This window comes from Argopecten irradians, chromosome 1, assembly GCF_041381155.1.
Source record: "Argopecten irradians isolate NY chromosome 1, Ai_NY, whole genome shotgun sequence".
Classification (NCBI taxonomy): Eukaryota; Metazoa; Mollusca; class Bivalvia; order Pectinida; family Pectinidae; genus Argopecten; species Argopecten irradians.
The window spans coordinates 4,929,875-4,952,540 of NC_091134.1; the positions used below are offsets into that span (position 1 = coordinate 4,929,875).

General features: G+C 36.8%; 1 protein-coding gene across 1 annotated transcript in view; it reads right to left on the minus strand.

The window, feature by feature from the left end:
• LOC138315791 (nonsense-mediated mRNA decay factor SMG8-like) overlaps positions 1 to 22,575 on the minus strand; it is a 55,406-nt gene extending 32,831 nt beyond the window's left edge. The window contains exons 1-14 of the mRNA XM_069257062.1: positions 22,480 to 22,575; positions 19,028 to 19,148; positions 18,220 to 18,255; positions 16,850 to 16,972; positions 15,991 to 16,074; positions 12,505 to 12,572; positions 11,542 to 11,701; positions 11,217 to 11,305; positions 9,769 to 9,902; positions 8,016 to 8,206; positions 3,127 to 3,266; positions 2,495 to 2,582; positions 1,643 to 1,798; positions 925 to 1,065 (exon numbers count right to left, since the gene is read on the minus strand). Of these exons, the coding sequence (XP_069113163.1) occupies positions 925 to 1,065; positions 1,643 to 1,798; positions 2,495 to 2,582; positions 3,127 to 3,266; positions 8,016 to 8,206; positions 9,769 to 9,902; positions 11,217 to 11,305; positions 11,542 to 11,701; positions 12,505 to 12,572; positions 15,991 to 16,074; positions 16,850 to 16,972; positions 18,220 to 18,255; positions 19,028 to 19,148; positions 22,480 to 22,529 (1,581 nt within the window). The 5' untranslated portion in view covers positions 22,530 to 22,575. The remainder of the gene's footprint in view (positions 1 to 924; positions 1,066 to 1,642; positions 1,799 to 2,494; positions 2,583 to 3,126; positions 3,267 to 8,015; positions 8,207 to 9,768; positions 9,903 to 11,216; positions 11,306 to 11,541; positions 11,702 to 12,504; positions 12,573 to 15,990; positions 16,075 to 16,849; positions 16,973 to 18,219; positions 18,256 to 19,027; positions 19,149 to 22,479) is intronic.
• Between the last annotated feature and the right edge of the window lie 91 nt (positions 22,576 to 22,666).

Genomic DNA, 22,666 nt, shown 5'->3' on the forward strand with positions numbered 1-22,666 from the left:
TGCTGATTTTCGATCTCGTCTGAGATCTTTACAATGTTAGTCTACATACAAAATTTCATTAAGCTTGGTATATATTTATATTTGAATGAAGGTCAAGGTAATTTTTTTATGAACAAATATGGCAGTCCTTCATTCCAGCATGCTACAGGCCTTAATATCAAGTCTCTGTAAGCCTTTTGATTATTGGGAATAAGTTCTTTTAAAGATTTTCGACTTTTTGAGGTCTTTGACCTTGAATGAAGGTCAAGATCATTCATTTCAACAAACTTCATCTCTGCAAGGAATATCAGTATCAAACCAATATCAGCAGTCAGGTTCATGAATTGATCTTAGACTTAAGTCTATGCTTAACAATTTTGAACAATCTATTTTTTAATTTCATCAAGGTATGACAAAAATTTTTGTTTGCAAACTGTTGGAATCTGTTTAGCGGATTCTCACAAAAGTTTGCAAACAAAATTTTTTTCATACCCCGATGAAATTCAAAAATAGTGACATCAATGCTTATAATTCACTTTATAATCTATTTGATAAAATAAGTATGTTAATGTACCAATCAAGTGATTTTTCAAGGGATTCTTTTTTTTCAAATCAATACGCAACTTCAATGTCTCTATTGTGACTTCACAATAACATCAGGGCTTTGTGACATTCTCTGATTTTTTTTCATAGTGGTATGTAAAAAACATATTTGCCAATCAGAAAGCAAGATTTAGTATGAAAAAAAAGAGAAATTAATTGTAGTGACATGATTCTAAATATACTTGATAGTATGTCTATCTGGTGATATTACATTTATGTACTTCTATTCACCACAACAGATACAGGCTACACTTTTAATACGTATTGAGAAAGTACTGATATACTTGTATCAGGATCCTATTTATACTTTTAGATTGGCTTGTCTTAATACAGCCTGCTTACCTTGTGGTCAAACGGATCATCTTTGTCGGCTTGTTTACGGCCACAGTTACAGACGGCCTTGGTCTTCATCTGACTAGAATGAGACATGACAGGCAGGTGGCCATTACCCTCTGTCTCCCGCTCTTCAGGTAGGCGATGTAACTAGAACCAAAAACATGCAATCAATACGACAGTTACAAGTCAGTAACATAACATTGACTGTTTATGTACAATTAGACCTATCTACTGGTGTCTATGATGTCATACAGCGCTACAGATATTATAACATCAAAATCTGATCTGCCTCGAGTCAGAAAACTAATGAATATGGTTATCTGATAGCAAATATACAAACACTTTTATTCTGAGAATGTGTGATGTCTATGACTGAGGGGAGATAACTACTCCCTAGGCATTACAAAAGGCTTCACTAAACAGTTTATTTAACATTTTCAATTACAGTATGTAAACTGGTAAAATATTAATTCCCAATGTGGTTAATGTGTTTGGATCCAATGAGAGGTTTATAAATACAATTAACAAAATGTAACAAATTCAATAAACATCTTGAAACAGATTTTACCATTTCACTGAACTCTTCAGGCAAGGTTTTATTAAAACCACAAATCAGTAAAAGCTGCTTGTAAGATTTACTGTGATTTTTTCCTCTATGATTATAGATATACAGTGAAGCCATTTATTTCTATATATTTTTAGTTACAGTAACATTTGGACATACCGGGTTTACACAATGGTTTCCAGTTAGACTAACTTCCTCACAAAGCTGGTGGCCATTTTTCCAGTATTTTTCACAAGCTGCTTCCAGCTGTTTCAGGTACTTCTCACATGCAGGACCTCGGGCAAATTGATTAAACACTCTGTGTGCCTGGGCTAGCTGTACAAATAAAAAAATTCAGATATACAAATACTCAGTTTCTACACTTACATATTTAAATATCAAAAATATCTATTTCTTATATTTGTGTTTATTCAAAATCTTTTTGATAATTTAAGCATTGCTATCTTGACCATGTTGAGATCTTACATTTAACATTTTAAGTGTTTCTAAAACTGGGTAGTGCTAACAAACTATATTTTTTTATCTACACAGTATTGCCTATGACTTTATGACAGTATCGTATGAGTTAATTCTGAACATTTCAGATACAGTAAGCTGTATAATTTCTATATAGTTATCTTGCATTCACATATGTGAAGGTTATAAAGGATTAGTTGTCATACTTATAGCCTATAACATTTAATTTAATGGTTAGTTGTCATACTTATAGCCTATAACATTTAATGGTGCACACTAGCCCTACATGTTGAATATTTAGGTAACCCAATGTATGTTTAACCAATGCTTATATTTACATCGACATAAGTTACATAATTTGGATTCAAAGATACAATATTAAGTTATACTGTAATATTATCAGACACTGTGAAACTTCAGTGTAAATCAAGATAGAGAACAGTTGGCAATCGAGTAATGTAACTATCAAAGTAACTGTCATGAAGTTGAATATAACTGACGTCATACGGAACCCAAGGTTATAACATACACTGAGTTATAGTTTGTAGACTGTACCTTGGTGAGGTGGAAGTTTGTTATGTAGTGGGTGGGAAGGCCCTCCTGGTATGCAGCCTCAGCCAAAGGTAGGACCTTGTTACATCGGCTGTAAAAATACATCAAGGTCTTAAGGTATATACAATTAAATCATAGTACAGTGTGTCTGCCAAAACACTTCATTTCTTCTTAATGTATATAGTAAAACACTGTTATAACGAAACTCTGGGGACCCAACAAAACTATTTCCTTATAAACATAGTTTGTTATACATGTAATACAGACATCTTAATATAGGAACACAGATGGGTAATGGACATATTCATATTGTGTCGTTTTATTTAAGCACTCGGTACGTAATTAAAGGAAATTATTCTAAAGAGGAAAACTGTTCTCAGTCATTTATGATATTTCATGTGTAAAATAGGAGAAATCTTTTACATTTGTAACCTACATGTATATATCTACCTTTGTTCATTTTTGAGAAGCAATGCCTTGACATTGTGAACAGAACTTTATTTCTGCCAAGCATGGGATCTTGAGAGCTGAATAAATCTTATAATAAGCAGAACTTATTTTTAGAGAGGTTTCGGAGGATGATACAATTCTTTAACACTTTTAGAGAAGCTTGTGTTTCCACAACGAGGACTTACTTTTCTGAGAAGCGTATATCTGTCTCCAACAGACTTTTTAGAGTGTTGAACGTAGCCTGTGCTTTCCCACTGACGGTACTCCCAAAGAAAAAGTTGTACAGCTTGGACGATACACTGAACCAGGTCTGAGAAGTGGGCACCTATTGGACATCAAAAATAATGGTTATTTTTGTACTGATAACACAAATTTATTTTTCTTTTATAATTTTATATTAACATTTTCACCTTGCTCTGCCTAAATGAAACTAGTTAACACCAATTACTTCATTCTTCATCAAAAGTTAATGATCACGCAATGACCTCTGACCGGCTTCAGACATTGAGGGACAGGGTAACATCTACTGATGTAACAAACCTACATCAAGATAGGAGGGACAGGGTTACATCTACTGATGTAACAAACCTACATCAAGATAGGAGGGACAGGGTTACATGTTACTGATGTAACAAACCTACATCAAGATAGGAGGGACAGGGTTACATCTACTGATGTAACAAACCTACATCAAGATAGGAGGGACGGGGTTATGTGTTACTGATGTAACAAACCTACATCAAGATAGGAGGGACAGGGTTACATCTACTGATGTAACAAACCTACATCAAGATAGGAGGGACAGGGTTACATCTACTGATGTAACAAACCTACATCAAGATAGGAGGGACAGGGTTACATCTACTGATGTAACAAACCTACATCAAGATGGGAGGGACAGGGTTACATCTACTGATGTAACAAACCTACATCAAGATAGGAGGGACAGGGTTACATCTACTGATGTAACAAACCTACATCAAGATAGGAGGGACGGGGTTATGTGTTACTGATGTAACAAACCTACATCAAGATAGGAGGGACAGGGTTACATCTACTGATGTAACAAACCTACATCAAGATGGGAGGGACAGGGTTACATCTACTGATGTAACAAACCTACATCAAGATAGGAGGGACGGGGTTACATCTACTGATGTAACAAACCTACATCAAAGATAGGAGGGACGGGGTTATGTGTTACTGATGTAACAAACCTACATCAAGATAGGAGGGACAGGGTTACATCTACTGATGTAACAAACCTACATCAAGATAGGAGGGACGGGGTTACATCTACTGATGTAACAAACCTACATCAAGATAGGAGGGACGGGGTTACATCTACTGATGTAACAAACCTACATCAAGATAGGAGGGACAGGGTTATGTGTTACTGATGTAACAAAACCTACATCAAGATAGGAGGGACGGGGTTACATCTACTGATGTAACAAACCTACATCAAGATAGGAGGGACAGGGTTATGTGTTACTGATGTAACAAACCTACATCAAGATAGGAGGGACAGGGATTATGTCTTACTGATGTAACAAACCTACATCAAGATAGGAGGGACAGGGTTATGTGTTACTGATGTAACAAACCTACATCAAGATAGGAGGGACAGGGTTACATCTACTGATGTAACAAACCTACATCAAGATAGGAGGGACGGGGTTATGTGTTACTGATGTAACAAACCTACATCAAGATAGGAGGGACGGGGATTTACCTTCTACTGATGTAACAAACCTACATCAAAGATAGGAGGGATGGGATATGTCCTTCTAATGTAACAAACCTACATCAAAATAAGAGGGACAGGGTTACATCTACTGATGTAACAAACCTACATCAAGATAGGAGGGACGGGATATGTCCTTCTAATGTAACAAACCTACATCAAAGATAGGAGGGACGGGGTTACATCTACTGATGTAACAAACCTACATCAAGATAGGAGGGACAGGGTTACATCTACTGATGTAACAAACCTACATCAAGATAGGAGGGACGGGGTTATGTGTTACTGATGTAACAAACCTACATCAAGATAGGAGGGACAGGGTTACATCTACTGATGTAACAAACCTACATCAAGATAGGAGGGACAGGGTTACATCTACTGATGTAACAAACCTACATCAAGATAGGAGGGACGGGGTTACATCTACTGATGTAACAAACCTACATCAAGATAGGAGGGACGGGGTTATGTGTTACTGATGTAACAAACCTACATCAAGATAGGAGGGACGGGGTTATGTGTTACTGATGTAACAAACCTACATCAAGATAGGAGGGACGGGGTTACATCTACTGATGTAACAAACCTACATCAAGATAGGAGGGACAGGGTTACATCTACTGATGTAACAAACCTACATCAAGATAGGAGGGACAGGGTTACATGTTACTGATGTAACAAAACCTACATCAAAGATAGGAGGGACGGGGTTATGTGTTGCTGATGTAACAAACCTACATCAAGATAGGAGGGACGGGGTTATGTGTTACTGATGTAACAAACCTACATCAAAGATAGGAGGGACGGGATATGTCCTTCTAATGTAACAAACCTACATCAAGATAGGAAGGGACAGGGTTATGTCTACTGATGTAACAAACCTACATCAAGATAGGAGGGACAGGGTTATGTGTTACTGATGTAACAAACCTACATCAAGATAGGAGGGACGGGGTTATGTGTTACTGATGTAACAAACCTACATCAAAGATAGGAGGGATGGGATATGTCCTTCTAATGTAACAAACCTACATCAAGATAGGAGGGACAGGGTTATGTGTTACTGATGTAACAAACCTACATCAAGATAGGAGGGACAGGGTTATGTGTTACTGATGTAACAAACCTACATCAAGATAGGAGGGACGGGATATGTCCTTCTAATGTAACAAACCTACATCAAGATAGGAGGGACGGGGTTATGTGTTACTGAAGTAACAAACCTACATCAAAGATAGGAGGGACGGGATATGTCCTTCTAATGTAACAAACCTACATCAAGATAGGAGGGACGGGATATGTCCTTCTAATGTAACAAACCTACATCAAGATAGGAAGGACAGGGTTACATCTACTGATGTAACAAACCTACATCAAGATAGGAGGGACAGGGTTACATCTACTGATGTAACAAACCTACATCAAGATAGGAGGGACGGGGTTACATCTACTGATGTAACAAACCTACATCAAGATAGGAGGGACGGGGTTATGTGTTACTGATGTAACAAACCTACATCAAGATAGGAGGGACGGGTTATGTCCTACTGATGTAACAAACCTACATCAAGATAGGAGGGACAGGGTTACATCTACTGATGTAACAAACCTACATCAAGATAGGAGGGACGGGGTTATGTGTTACTGATGTAACAAACCTACATCAAGATAGGAGGGACGGGGTTATGTGTTACTGATGTAACAAACCTACATCAAGATAGGAGGGACGGGGTTATGTGTTACTGATGTAACAAACCTACATCAAGATAGGAGGGATGGGATATGTCCTTCTATGTAACAAACCTACATCAAGATAGGAAGGACAGGGTTACATCTACTGATGTAACAAACCTACATCAAGATAGGAGGGACGGGGTTATGTCCTTCTAATGTAACAAACCTACATCAAAGATAGGAGGGACGGGGTTATGTGTTACTGATGTAACAAACCTACATCAAGATAGGAGGGGCGGGGTTATGTGTTACTGATGTAACAAACCTACATCAAGATAGGAGGGACGGGATATGTCCTTCTAATGTAACAAACCTACATCAAGATAGGAGGGACGGGGTTATGTGTTACTGATGTAACAAACCTACATCAAAGATAGGAGGGACGGGATATGTCCTTCTAATGTAACAAACCTACATCAAGATAGGAGGGACGGGGTTATGTGTTACTGATGTAACAAACCTACATCAAAGATAGGAGGGACGGGATTTGTCCTTCTAATGTAACAAACCTACATCAAGATAGGAGGGACGGGGTTATGTGTTACTGATGTAACAAACCTACATCAAAGATAGGAGGGACGGGATATGTCCTTCTAATGTAACAAACCTACATCAAGATAGGAGGGACAGGGTTATGTGCTACTGATGTAACAAACCTACATCAAGATAGGAGGGACGGGATATGTCCTTCTAATGTAACAAACCTACATCAAGATAGGAGGGACGGGGTTATGTGTTACTGATGTAACAAACCTACATCAAAGATAGGAGGGACGGGGTTACATCTACTGATGTAACAAACCTACATCAAGATAGGAGGGACGGGGTTATGTGTTACTGATGTAACAAACCTACATCAAGATAGGAGGGACGGGGTTATGTGTTACTGATGTAACAAACCTACATCAAGATAGGAGGGACGGGGTTATGTGTTACTGATGTAACAAACCTACATCAAGATAGGAGGGACGGGGTTATGTGTTACTGATGTAACAAACCTACATCAAGATAGGAGGGACGGGGTTATGTGTTACTGATGTAACAAACCTACATCAAAGATAGGAGGGACGGGATATGTCCTTCTAATGTAACAAACCTACATCAAAGATAGGAGGGACGGGGTTATGTGTTACTGATGTAACAAACCTACATCAAAGATAGGAGGGACGGGATATGTCCTTCTAATGTAACAAACCTACATCAAGATAGGAGGGACGGGGTTATGTGTTACTGATGTAACAAACCTACATCAAGATAGGAGGGACGGGATATGTCCTTCTAATGTAACAAACCTACATCAAAGATAGGAGGGACGGGATTATGTGTTACTGATGTAACAAACCTACATCAAGATAGGAGGGACGGGGTTATGTGTTACTGATGTAACAAACCTACATCAAAGATAGGAGGGACGGGATATGTCCTTCTAATGTAACAAACCTACATCAAGATAGGAGGGACGGGGTTATGTGTTACTGATGTAACAAACCTACATCAAGATAGGAGGGACGGGGTTATGTGTTACTGATGTAACAAACCTACATCAAGATAGGAGGGACGGGTTATGTGTTACTAATGTAACAAACCTACATCAAAGATAGGAGGGACGGGGTTACGTCCTACGTTGTCATCAAAACCACGCCCCAAGGCCATCTCTATGTGCTGTGACAGGAACTCTTTAAAAGTGGAATAGCTGCTTGACCTCTGTGTCCGTGACCTCATAGGTTCCTGTGGACCTGACTGAGCTGACCGCCTGTTGGCCTGATAACTTCTCGGAGAATCTGTCGAAATAATTAAAAACAACAAAGCTCCATTAAACAGTTAAAATGTGGATAATATTTAACTTTGATATTTAATTAAATCATGCCAGAATGGCTTACACTAAAATTTTAAAAGAGAAATGAAAAAAATAAAATATAGAAAGTGGGAATTGCATTCTTTGCTCTAAAGAAATTTTTAAGTTTTATATGAACGTGCTCTTGTAAAAACCTGAGTACTGTTGAACTAGTCTGTGTTGAGTGTACTGTTGTACTACCCTGAGTCTGTGTTGAGTGTACTGTTGTACTAACGTGAGTCTGTGTTGAGTGTACTGTTGTACTGACCTGAGTCTGTGTTGAGTGTATTGTTGTACTGACCTGAGTCTGTGTTGAGTGTACTGTTGTACTGACCTGAGTCTGTGTTGAGTGTACTGTTGTACTGACCTGAGTCTGTGTTGAGTGTACTGTTGTACTGACCTGAGTCTGTGTTGAGTGTACTGTTGTACTGACCTGAGTCTGTGTTGAGTGTACTGTTGTACTGACCTGAGTCTGTGTTGAGTGTACTGTTGTACTGACCTGAGTCTGTGTTGAGTGTACTGTTGTACTGACCTGAGTCTGTGTTGAGTGTAGTGTTGTACTGACCTGAGTCTGTCTTGAGTGTACTGCTGTACTGACCTGAGTCTGTGTTGAGTGTATTGTTGTACTGACCTGAGTCTGTGTTGAGTGTACTGTTGTACTGACCTGAGTCTGTGTTGAGTGTACTGTTGTACTGACCTGAGTCTGTGTTGAGTGAGTACTGTTGAACTAACCTGAGTCTGTGTTGAGTGTACTGTTGTACTGACCTGAGTCTGTGTTGAGTGTACTGTTGTACTGACCTGAGTCTGTGTTGAGTGTACTGTTGTACTGACCTGAGTCTGTGTTGAGTGTACTGTTGTACTGACCTGAGTCTGTGTTGAGTGTACTGTTGTACTGACCTGAGTCTGTGTTGAGTGTGTCTTTGTTGAGTGTACTGTTACTCCTGAGCTGCTGTAGATACAGCTGTACTGACCTGAGTCTTTGTTGAGTGTACTGTTACTCCTGAGCTGCTGTAGATACAGCTGTACTGACCTGAGGTTTTGTTGAGTGTACTGTTACTCCTGAGCTGCTGTAGATACAGCTGTACTGACCTGAGTCTTTGTTGAGTGTACTGTTACTCCTGAGCTGCTGTAGATACAGCTGTACTGACCTGAGTCTTTGTTGAGTGTACTGTTACTCCTGAGCTGCTGTAGATACAGCTGTACTGACCAGTGACCTGAGGTTTTGTTGAGTGTACTGTTACTCCTGAGCTGCTGTAGATACAGCTGTACTGACCTGAGTCTTTGTTGAGTGTACTGTTACTCCTGAGCTGCTGTAGATACAGCTGTACTGACCTGAGTCTTTATTGTGTGTACTGTTACTCCTGAGCTGCTGTAGATACAGCTGTACTAACCTGAGGTTTTGTTGAGTGTACTGTTACTCCTGAGCTGCTGTAGATACAGCTGTACTGACCTGAGTCTTTGTTGAGTGTACTGTTACTCCTGAGCTGCTGTAGATACAGCTGTACTGACCTGAGTCTTTGTTGAGTGTACTGTTACTCCTGAGCTGCTGTAGATACAGCTGTACTGGATCAGTGACCTCCGGTTGGTGACCATACAGAAATACAAATTCCTGGTTAGCTGGTACAGCAAACAAAGAGTTGTTACTGTAAAAAATAGGATTAAAAAAGGTATTTTGTATTTCACAACAGCTTTCATTTTTGAAGATATTGCTAAAAGGAACAAACTATAAGGAATATAAAAGATAATTAAAATGTGAAACCCTTACTACTATGCTACCCCAACTGAGAAAGAAGCGTGTATATAAACCCCTACTGCTCTGTGACTGACTTATATCGATATACTGTATATGAGTGCAGCTGTGCAGTTTATAGACTCAAGTACTGTCGCCAAATTCAGGGGTTTCTAAACATGCATCTTTTCAGTTGGTGTAGCCTTGTAGTAACAAGAGACCCAGAGGGCCTGTTTCGCTCACTCAGTTTGTAATGACAAGTAAATACAGGTTCATTGTTTATTTTCTAAAAGAATTCAAATATTTATCTCTATTTCTCCTATCAGGAGGTTCAGAGCCAAAATTTATACTAACTCTAGCTGTTCCCCTTTCTCCAAGGATGTTTCTGGCTAAATTTGGTTACAATCCATGCAGAATTCTGTGACAAGTGGTGATTTAAAGGATTTACCTTTGATTTCCTTATAGGGCCCCACCCTTCCTGCCCCAAGGGGGTCAGAGCCAAAAGTTATACAAACTCTGTTTCTCTTCCAATTACGATGTATCTGGCCAAATTTGATTACAATCCACGCAGAACTCTATGACTCATAGCCATTTAAAGAATTTACCTCTATATCCCTCTTGGGCCCCGCCCCTCCTGCTTCCCAGGGGGTCAGAGCCAAAATCTATACAACCTCAGTTCCACTTCCTCCCTTTGGGCCAGGTGAGCTAAAAACTTAATCTGACCTAACTCTAACTTCAGGTTTGTGACCCCTGTCTTACCTTATATTAACCTGATATTTGTGATGACCCCTGTCTGAACTAAGACCTTAAACTAACCTGATATTTGTGATGATCTATGGCCTTAAACTAACCTGATATTTGTGATGACCCCTGTCTGAACTATGACCTTAAACTAACCTGATATTTGTGCTGATCTAAGACCTTAAACTAACCTAATATTTGTGATGACCCCTGTCTGAACTATGACCTTATATTAACCCGATATTTGTGATGATCTATGGCCTTGAACTAACCTAATATTTGTGATGATCTTTGACCTTGAACTAACCTGATGTTTGTGATGATCTCTGACCTTGAACTAACCTAACTTGATATTGGTGATGATATATGACCTTGAACTAACCTGATATTTGTGATGATCTATGACCTTGAACTAACCTGATATTAGTATTGAGATATGACATTGAACTAACCTGATAATTATGATGATCTATGACCTTGAACTAACCTGATATTGGTGATGACACGTGACTTGCGTAGGATGCGATATATCTGATCTTCCATGCTGTGCTGGGGTTTACGAGCTTGGGAGGATTTCTACAAAAAGTATAAAACTTACAATATTTCACTGCGTGTATGATGAATGTTGTAGAATGACATACATATTTTCTCATTTCAAGTTTTATTATTTTCTAGACCCCAAAATTATTATTTAGGAGTGAAAAGAATTTCAGTCAAGGGGTGCATTTAAAGGGAAATTGTCTTTCTTAGTAAATGTCATATACAAATGTAATGCCTAGACAATATACCCCACACAACACCGATGTACTCACTTTACTGACGGTGTCATTCTCATCAACCAGTGGATCATGTTGGCCAGACTTGTTAAAGACAAACAGTACTCGCGGGGAACACGGACGTCCCGAGTGGTACCAGTCCTTAGATACAGGCAGGCCCTGTAACTGTTCTGTCACACAGTGTTGTAACTTTAACCTGGGGAAATATTACAGGAAAATTATAAACAAGACTCACAGGGACCTGGGAAAATATTACAGGAATATTGTAAAGCAAGTCTCACACTGACCTGGGAAAATATTACAGGAATATTGGTAAAGCAAGTCTCACACTGACCTGGGAAAATAATACAGGAATATTGGTAAACAACTGAGGAAATATTACAGGGATATTGGTAAACAAGACTCACTGGGAAAATAGTACAGGGATAGTAAACAAGACTCCCAGTGACTTTGGGAAATATTATGGGAATATTATAAACAAGACTCACAGGGACCTGGGGAAATATTACAGGAATATTGGTAAACAACCGGGAAATATTACAGGAATATTGGTAAACAACTGAGTAAATATAATAGAAATATTGATAAACAATATTCACAGACAACAGGGACATTTACAGGTATTACATTCAGGCCTTGCAAATTTAACTTTAAGGAACTATGAGCTTGTAATTGCCACACTATAAAATATGTCTTCTCTGTAGAAGAAGATAATCAATAACATGTTACAGGTATTCAACATTTATTGTGCTTTTATAAACCTTTAACATGAATTATATCAATAATTAGAGAACAAAATTCTACAAAGTTACAAAAAGAAAATCTTAACCACTGGCAAAAAAGTAGCCAAGGACAAAACTAATGTTAAAATGTGGTTACTTCAAGATAGACTGCAGGAAGTAGCCTCCAGTATCACACAGATATGAAGTGCTCGCCTTAACACAGAGAGGCTATCCTTTGGTTACCATAGCAACTGCTGAAAACCTGATGGACATGTACCTGATGGTGTCAAGTGTCCTGAACATCCTCACATAGCTGATGTCAAAGGAAGATCCTGGGTGAGACAACTGTAAAACAAGGAAGCAGCCATGGAGTAACTACAGTCAAACTTTGCTATAACGAATCCCATGGGACCAGAACAATTAATTTGTTTTTGAAACTGTAAGTTAATTTACATCATTGGCCAATTGTAACACGAATCAACGTAACAAGCAAGCTAATTCCAATTTCAGTAATTCTTTTTTGACAGATTTCCCATTATTTACCATTAAAGATGCTCCACCGCCGACAGAGCATAAATGATATTCATCATTTGAACAATAATTGGTGTTTAATCGTGTACATATATGCCTAATTAACACAAAAAATAACATAAAACAATTTATTTCGCCTTTGGTGCATGCGCAATCATTACTTCATTCCATATAAGATATAGTGCCACGGAATTTTTTCGGGATGCAATTAATTATTTTTCGTATATTTAACTTTAAGTAAAATTAGAAGCTCAAACTTTTCAATGGTGGTAATAGTGTAAAGTAAGTAACTTTTGTAACTGAAGAAAAATACTAAATCGTCTGCTCCTGTTTTTGATAGTGAAAGAATACCATTTGTCAGCGGTGGAGCATCTTTAATTGTATACTTGTTTGACAATGTATTTTATTTTCTATCAATCGATTCCACTTTTAGGCCCAGTTTCATTTTAAAACAAGGAGCCACAAAGCATGGCATATATCTCCTGCGCCCCACAGTTGGTATAAAAACCCAAATACATCATGGTTAAAGTAATAATTAATCAATTGTAAATTTTAATATATCTGAGTATTGTAAAACCGAAAACAAAAAAAACAGCATGTAGCAAAAAGAAACAGTAATCTAATGTATACAGAAAGTTTCATGGAGCTGCAATGAACACTTTAGGAGTTATAGCCCTGAAACAAAAAGAAACAGTAATCTAATGTATACAGAAAGTTTCATGGAGCTGCAATGAACGCTTTAGGAGTTATAGCCCTGAAACAAAAAGAACCAGTAATCTAATGTATACAGAAAGTTTCATGGAGCTGTAATGAACGATTTAGGAGTTATAGCCCTGAAACAAAAAGAAACAGTAATCTAATGTATACAGAAAGTTTCATGGAGCTGCAATGAACGCTTTAGGAGTTATAGCCCTGAAACAAAAAGAAACAGTAATCTAATGTATACAGAAAGTTTCATGGAGCTGCAATGAACACTTTAGGAGTTATAGCCCTGAAACAAAAAGAAACAGTAATCTAATGTATACAGAAAGTTTCATGGAGCTGCAATGAACACTTTAGGAGTTATAGCCCTGAAACAAAAAGAAACAGTAATCTAATGTATACAGAAAGTTTCATGGAGCTGCAATGAACACTTTAGGAGTTATAGCCCTGAAAAAAAAGAAACAGTAATCTAATGTATACAGAAAGTTTCATGGAGCTGCAATGAACACTTTAGGAGTTATAGCCCTGAAACAAAAAGAAACAGTAATCTAATGTATACAGAAAGTTTCATAGAGCTGCAATGAACACTTTAGGAGTTATAGCCCTGAAACAAAAAGAAACAGTAATCTAATGTATACAGAAAGTTTCATGGAGCTGCAATGAACACTTGAGGAGTTATAGCCCTGAAACAAAAAGAAACAGTAATCTAATGTATACAGAAAGTTTCATGGAGCTGCAATGAACACTTTAGGAGTTATAGCCCTGAAACAAAAAGAAACAGTAATCTAATGTATACAGAAAGTTTCATGGAGCTGCAATGAACGCTTTAGGAGTTATAGCCCTGAAACAAAAAGAACCAGTAATCTAATGTATACAGAAAGTTTCATGGAGCTGTAATGAACGATTTAGGAGTTATAGCCCTGAAACAAAAAGAAACAGTAATCTAATGTATACAGAAAGTTTCATGGAGCTGCAATGAACGCTTTAGGAGTTATAGCCCTGAAACAAAAAGAAACAGTAATCTAATGTATACAGAAAGTTTCATGGAGCTGCAATGAACACTTTAGGAGTTATAGCCCTGAAACAAAAAGAAACAGTAATCTAATGTATACAGAAAGTTTCATGGAGCTGCAATGAACACTTTAGGAGTTATAGCCCTGAAACAAAAAGAAACAGTAATCTAATGTATACAGAAAGTTTCATGGAGCTGCAATGAACACTTTAGGAGTTATAGCCCTGAAACAAAAAGAAACAGTAATTTGGCATTTTTGACTAAGTGTCCATGATAACAGAAAAAACACCAAACATGGAATAGCAAAATGCACAACTTTGGCACTTGTCTGATATATGCGGAGAGTTTTCTGGAGCTGTGTTGAACAGTTTTGGAGCCCTGAAAAGAATCTCAGACAGACGGAGTAATAACATCAGATTTATCCACTGGTGTTGACTAGTGATGAATTACTATAAATAACATCAGATTTTCCCTAGTAGTCGAAAACAGTAAAGGCATACAAAAGAACTCTTTTTATAGAACTTCAAGTTCAAGATATATTTGATGAATTAGACCTTGAATGAAGTTCAAGGTCATTCATTTTAATTAACATGATATGGTGCCCCTTGATCCCCACCATGTTGCGAGTCCAATATCAGGTCTTTAGGCCTGTTAGTTATTTATAAAAAGTTATTTAAAGATTTCAGCCAATTTGACCCCTGTGACCTTGAATGAAGATCATTTGAACAAACTTGGTATCCCTTCATCCAAGCATGTCACAGGCCTTAACTTGTATAAGGTTTCAAGGCCTTTTAATTATTCACAAGTTGTTTAAAGATTTTAGTCTATTTGACCTCTGTGACCTTAAATGAAGGTCAATGTCATTCATTTGAAAAAAACTATCCCATCATCCAAACATATCACATACTAATAATAATGAAAAATAACAGATTTCTAGGCCTCATTGCTATACTTTTGAAGTCGTAAGATTTTAGCCTATTTTACTCCAGTGATCTTGAATGAAGGTTATAAGGTTACACATTTCAACAAACTTAATACCCTTCATTCCAGCATGCTGCGGGCACAATGTGAGTATCCTGGGCCTTTCGGTTCTTGAGAAGAAGTCGTTGAAAATATTTGTCTTTTGACCCCTTTGACTCTGAATGAAGGTCAAGGTCGTTCATTTGATTAAACTTGGTTGCCCTCCATCCCAGCATGCCACAGGCCAAATATTAGAACCCTGGGCCTTTTGATTATTGAGAAGAAGTCATTTGAATGAAAAGTTTACGCACAGCGTACGGTGGACGACACATGACGACAGATGATGTATGATGAGAATAGGTCATCCTGACCCGAAGGGGGTCAGATGACCTAAAAGCTATTCATCCAATAAGAGCAGATAAGTTAATCTTATCAGTCCTTTAGTACTCATGGAATATGTTATGATAAGAACTTTCTAGCACAATAAGGGGAGACAACTTGATCTCACAATCAATAAGGGGAGACAACTTGATCTCACAATGAGGGGAGACAACTCACCAATACAATATGAGATATACTGAACATCCAGAGTAATGTTTTGGTGGTCTTGTATTCATCTTTCTGCCAGAGTGAAAACAGGTCCTGAAACATCATATTACAGACAGTCATCAACAACATTAGGTCAGGTAAGGGTCATAGGTCACACAGAGGTCATCACCATGGTCAGGTTAGTCCAGTAACTGGGTCAGATAGTATAATTACCAAGCCTGTATAATGGTATTCACATTTTTTCATTGGAAGTTTGTTAGTCAATGAACACATTTTCCAGGGAATCTATAAGTTGTGATATATTTAGCAATACAATTTACTAAATAGAGCCAGAAAAAACAAACTGTCATTAAATACTATTTATTAGATTTTAACTACAGTTCAACTTCATTATATTCTAGAAAAAATTTGAGAAGTGCAAGTGTTTTTATTTTACTATCAGAAGAACCAGTTCTCAAATCTATGGGAATCAACGATATGGACCTCTTTATGTAAATGCTTGATAAATATATAGATTTGTCAAAAAGACATTTATGTTTTTACGGATAAATGATCAAGAATGACCTGAATTGGAGATGGAATATCCATTTCTATAAATGGGAAAGTAGTTATAAATCCCTCATGAAAAACAAATGATTTAAACCTTTTGCTTTAGTAGGATTATCGTAGTTTGATTTATCCAGGACAATCAATTGAAATATTTCTCCTTAATTAAAACAAATACTTTTTCTTTGTATGCCACAGTTCCATTGACTTATATCAATGAAGTTTGGCTGTATGTTTTCAGATTTAGCAAAGCAATATTGAATGAAATAGAAAGCAGTCATTTTAAACATACTATTTAAAAATTGAAACTTAAATAGCTGACCTGTGTAGACTCAGCTTCTACAAGCCTCTGACACAGCGTGGCGAGTCGATGAACGTCATACAGGCTACGATGGTGGAGATACACAGCTTGTCCAGCATTGTCATAGTAACACTCCACATCTCCCTGGAAACATAAAACTCACTGCCATTGTAACACGCCACATCTCCCTGGTAACATAAAACTCACTGCCATAGTAACACTCCGCATTTCCCTGTTAACATAAAACTCACTGCCATAGTAACTCTCCACATCTCCATGGTAACATGAAACTCATTGTCATATAACGCTCCACATCTCCCTGGTAACATAAAACTACCACTACACTGTCATAGTAACACTCCACATCTCCCTGATAACATAAACCTAATAGAATAATTCACTATATTCTAGTTAATGTTAAGTCACAGAAGACAAATTTTCATAGCTTTTATCATAAGAACTTTTACCGGTTCTTATAATTATATTGCTGTTGATATGTTACACATGAATAACATATGAAGTATGTAACATGGGCACAGAAAATTCCTCATTATAGATAAGAATGGGCCTCAGTGTACTCATCAAACATAAGTTTTCTCACAAATTGACACCAAATAAATATTGTGATTTCTATTCAGATTCACCGGAGGATGAAACACATTTCTTTTTGTGATGTCCAAGATTAAGCACCCTATGTGCACGTACACAACTAATTCGGAAAGAGCTGGCTCCATATGTCCATCAGACCTAATCATTATTCTCATACCTGATGTCTTTGTCAAAATTGTATTACAAGGCTCTGAAGATAATACTGATTCATCACACAAAGTTATTTTTGATTCCATTTCCAAATATATAAGCGACTCCAAAAGATTCTAAATCATTATTTCATTACACCCCAGAATTCCCCTCCCCTCTGCATTATCTTTCTATTCCATTTTCTCTCTTTTAAATATCTTTCTCTCTCTCTTTCTATTCCATTTTCTCTCTTTTAAATATCTTTCTCTCTCTCTTGTCATGGAATGTTTTTGTGAGTGAGAGTGTGTGTGTTATTCTGATGTATTTTCATGTATATCTAGTATTGTCATATGTGTCGAGGAGACCTTTGAGTGGCCCTAGGGTTGTTCATAATCCTCATAAAACAAATAAATAATTAGAACAGTATATAGAAGTTGTGATGTTGAAATAATTTTAAAACCAATTAACTGTTAAGAAGTTTGTATTTGTAGCATAGCTTATAAGCTAAAGCAGAGTATCATTTAATTATAGAAACAAGTCAGAATGGTGGAGAAATACTGCAACACTAATATAGAGACCCACCAACGTATCATCAGTATATATACGTAGTCGGTGACTGCTGCAATGTACATATTAATATGTTTTTTACTTACCTTTTCTATATTTATCTTTTGGGCCTCTGGAATGCACTGAAATATTAAAGAGTTTAAAGTTTTTATACAAAAGTATGTTTAAGACATAAAAATTCTATACATGTACAAGTTTAGTGGTGGAGGATTGGCTTAAGATCAATGTCAACAAGAGAAACAAAAATTAAACAAGAGATCCATGGGCCTTAACGGTCACCTGATATTTTATACAAATCAGTTACATGTATATCATTTTCTAGCCAACTGATGTCTTTTGTTCACAAAATAGGCACATAGATCTAATAGGTATAAAATTTCATTAAGCTTGGTGCATATTAACTAACATAATCATGTTTACAAGGTTCAATAATTATTATTGTAAAGGGCACTAACTCCGTAATTAAGGTATAGAGTCGAATCAAGCTGATTTTAGAAATCATCCGAGATCTTTCCAATGTTAAGTCTACAGACAAAGTTTCATTAAGCTAATTTCATATTTACTCAAGTTATCATGTTCACAAGGTTCAATATTAATTATAAGTGCAGAGGCAATAACTCTGTATATAACTTTCGAATCATTCTGATTTTGTAACCCGTCCGAGATCTTTCCACCATTAGTCTACATACAAAATTTCATTAAGCTCGGTCTATATTTACTGAAGTTATTGTGTTCATACGGTAAGGTCTAATAGTAAGTATTAGTGTAAAGGGCAATAACTCTGTAAACTACTGTCAAATCATGCTGATTTTAGAACTTGTCCCGAGATCTTTCCAATATTATTATATCCTACATACAAAGTCAATATGTTAACATTTAACACTGAACTGCCACCTTGAACACATCTTTCTCCAGCAGGGGGTTGAGAATGGAGGCCTTGGATGCAAATCCACTGAGTTCACTCTTGCCGATAATAGAGATGACCACAACCTTCTTATCCTTGTTGGGTATAGTACTGTCAAACAAAGCACATTTTCATTTAATCTAACTTTTCTTCTAGCTGGATAACAGTTTTAAGTATTTAAGTAATCATTTGTTACTCAAATGCAGGATTCTGTGAAATGAAAACGCATAAAGTTGTTTAAAACATTTTTATCAAATAAGCTATAAAGGCGTCATAATTTTACATAGCGTCATCTTTGTACAACTTTCTTTATTATTATTCAAATATGGATAGACTTTACAGTCTTAATTTTTGTAAAAATCACAAAATCACCTCTATTGCTTACTAGATACATGTATATGGGGCTTCAAAACAGAGGTAAAACTCTATCAACTATGACATTTGCACTGAATTTCCTTGATGGCTATAGTATTCAATGGAAAGCACCTAAATTATGACAAAGTGAGACAATAGAATTTAATAATTCATGAACAAATTCAAAGACATTATCTTTAAACAGTTATACAGGTCGATAATACTGCTAAATCTGGCTATAAATATATACAATGTATAAAGCTAGATTTGACTATATAGCTAGCCAAATCTGGCTACATGTAAAGGGGACAAATACCGGTATAAATAAACAAAAGATGCATACCTCGTCACAAAATCAGTGCACACATTGAAAATTGAATGACAAATCTTATGAAAAGGCTAAACAAATATATTTTTGTAAGTTTGGGTTTTATTAGTTTAACATCCTTTCAACTGCCAGGATCATATAAGGAATTAAGAGCCAGGTTTGTTAGTAGAGGAAAGTAGGAGTAACCGAGAAAAACCACCAACCAGGAGTCTGTACCTATTTTTGCCACCCAAGACAATTTCTGCTTTTTAAATAATGCCACATTCCCATTGTTTTCAAGCCTGCTAGTGCACATTTTACACATGGTGAATTTTGCATAGGATCTGCATGCTCCAAGCACACCTGTGGCCCGAATCTTCATCAGATTGATGCTTATATTATCTGCAGATGATGTGACATGAGGCCATATATTGGATTGACTCACTGTAGTTCTGTTACCGGAGCATGAATAACTCAAATGATGGAATTTCAAAAAGTCGCTTGAAAATGAGCAAGTTAAGGCAAACATTATTCATATCACCAAATTACATGTACATTAATTCGTCATCCATGCTTTCAGACTGCACAAGAAAAATGTAGCCAGACCTCATTTGACATTTGTCCACTACAAAACATGTATGTGTAGTCAAATCTATAGCTACATTTAAAGCTACATTTCATACATATGTAGCTAGATTTAGACCTATATGGCAACCTGGAAATCATTTTTCTGACACAAATTTCTGAAACAAAATTATCCATCAACATTTCTTAGAACCCTGAAAAATCACTCAAATGCAGGACTGTTACTCCATTGCAGGACTAGTACTGCTACACCCATATGCGGGAGTGTACCCAACCTACAAAACTGTATATGAATAAACTAAAGCATAATGATGACTTTTTAACTTTAAGCCTTTTTTTTACAAAATGCAAATGTAAAACCAAACCATGATTTACTCTGTTTTGATATCAATTATCAATGAATTTTTTTTCTTCTAAGGATTTGTCAGTTTATTTTTGTTGTTCAGGTCGACCGGTAGCACCACTAAATCTGGCTATATTTTAGATAGTTAGATTTGACTATATATATAGCTAAATCTGACTATACACATATAAAGGACAAATGTAAATGAACAGGTGAGACCTGGTAACATTTTTTATGTGCAGTATGAAAGCATGGATGACAAAACATTTAAGTCAGTGATATGAATAATGCTTGCCTACTTGTTCATTTGCAGTTGACTTGTTAAAATTCCATTGTTGCAATCATTAAGTATCAATTATCACTATTTCCCTGTTACAAAATTATAACAAGACAATTCAATATGGCAATGCATCCAACTGATGAAGATTCCGGGCACAGGTGTGCTTGCAGCTACTCCCATAACATGAGAGTCGACTGGTCAGCCGTTTTTTTATCGGATGTTATTTTGCTGACTGTCGACTCTCATTTCTAAAGGCCTATTTCTTTGATGTAGCTTCCAACGTCAGATGAAGGCGGAATGAAAAGTGAAAAATATCAATATTTATAGCTCTAACAGTGATAATATTGATGTGTACTTACAGTTTAGGTATTAATTATCCCATTTATATAGGAAAACCATAACTTGAGGCCTCATAAAATAGTATTATAGCGGATTAGAATTGATGAATCCCTTCCGTATCATTTCGACCTAGTGTTAAATATGGCGGCTGGTTACTACAAAAAACGGAACATGAATTCAAGCGAGCAGAATGCAAGTAAAAGTAAAGGCAAATCAAGCGTTTTGGGGACTTTGCAATTCATTTTTTCTATTTACCGGCCGGATCGCTTTCATCATGAAGTTTTGTCTGGGTCATGAAAGTTTACGTTAGGAGATGTAAATATTTGTTTTAGATGGATTTAACGGCTGATTTTGTCAAAAAACTTGTTGATTTATGAAAAAGAGGTAGGTATTTGACATTGATAATGATTTAAATATGATTTAAACGTTTTTTATTGTCACAATCCAAACTTTGAAAATGTTACCCTCAGCATCGGGTAAATGGCCTATCGGAAGTTAGAGGTTTGACACGACGTAATGTTCCAAAAGTGTCTCGTCGTGCTATACCTCTAACATTGTTGGAGTAGCTTGCAGTATACAGATCCCGTGCAAAACTGACCACATGCAAAAAGTGCTTAGTCGGTTCATAAACTATATATGTTAAAAAGACATGTTTATAACGGAAAAAATTAATTTTCACATCTTTTTCATCAGAACATGAGGATGAATGAATACGATTATCAAAACATGCAACATCGGATTTTAAAAAAAAACCATCGGAAATTATCTCGGATGACAAAAATATTTCGTTTTGCCGAATCTCAAGATTCGTCAATAAATTTTCTATGTGTAGGCCTACGCTGATTTTGTGACCAAGTATTTTATGTCACTTTTGTTTACATTTGTCCACTATACGTGTTGTCAGATTTGGCTATATCAGTATACATGTATAGTCAAATCTGACTGACTTTATAGCCAAATTTAGTGGTGCTACCGGACCTGTTGTTCTAGAGAACAATGCTACAATGGCTAAAATAAATCTAAATCTGTCGAGGCATTCAAATAAGCCACCGACAACTGGAACCAACTGGAATAACAATTCATATGTGGCAGAATTGTGCCCCTACAGTAGGCGAGGCCTAAACAAGAAAAATCGCTAAAGCATGCGGAAGCATCATAACCATATAGATAGGCCTAATGTAACCTTGGTAATGGACCTCCTAATGAAAATGGCTAAAATGACATTTTTGCTTACTGTGGATCTAATTCCAGAGGAAACGACAGCACTCCTAAGGGCGCAGCCATTTTTAATATCCGAGAAATCCGAAGTTGTTGGATTAGAAGTATGGAGAAACCCGAGAACTTCCGATAATACTTCTATTTTCATGTTATCTCGAGCGTTTGCAACAAACCTGTGAACAGAAGCGTCTGAGATGCATAGA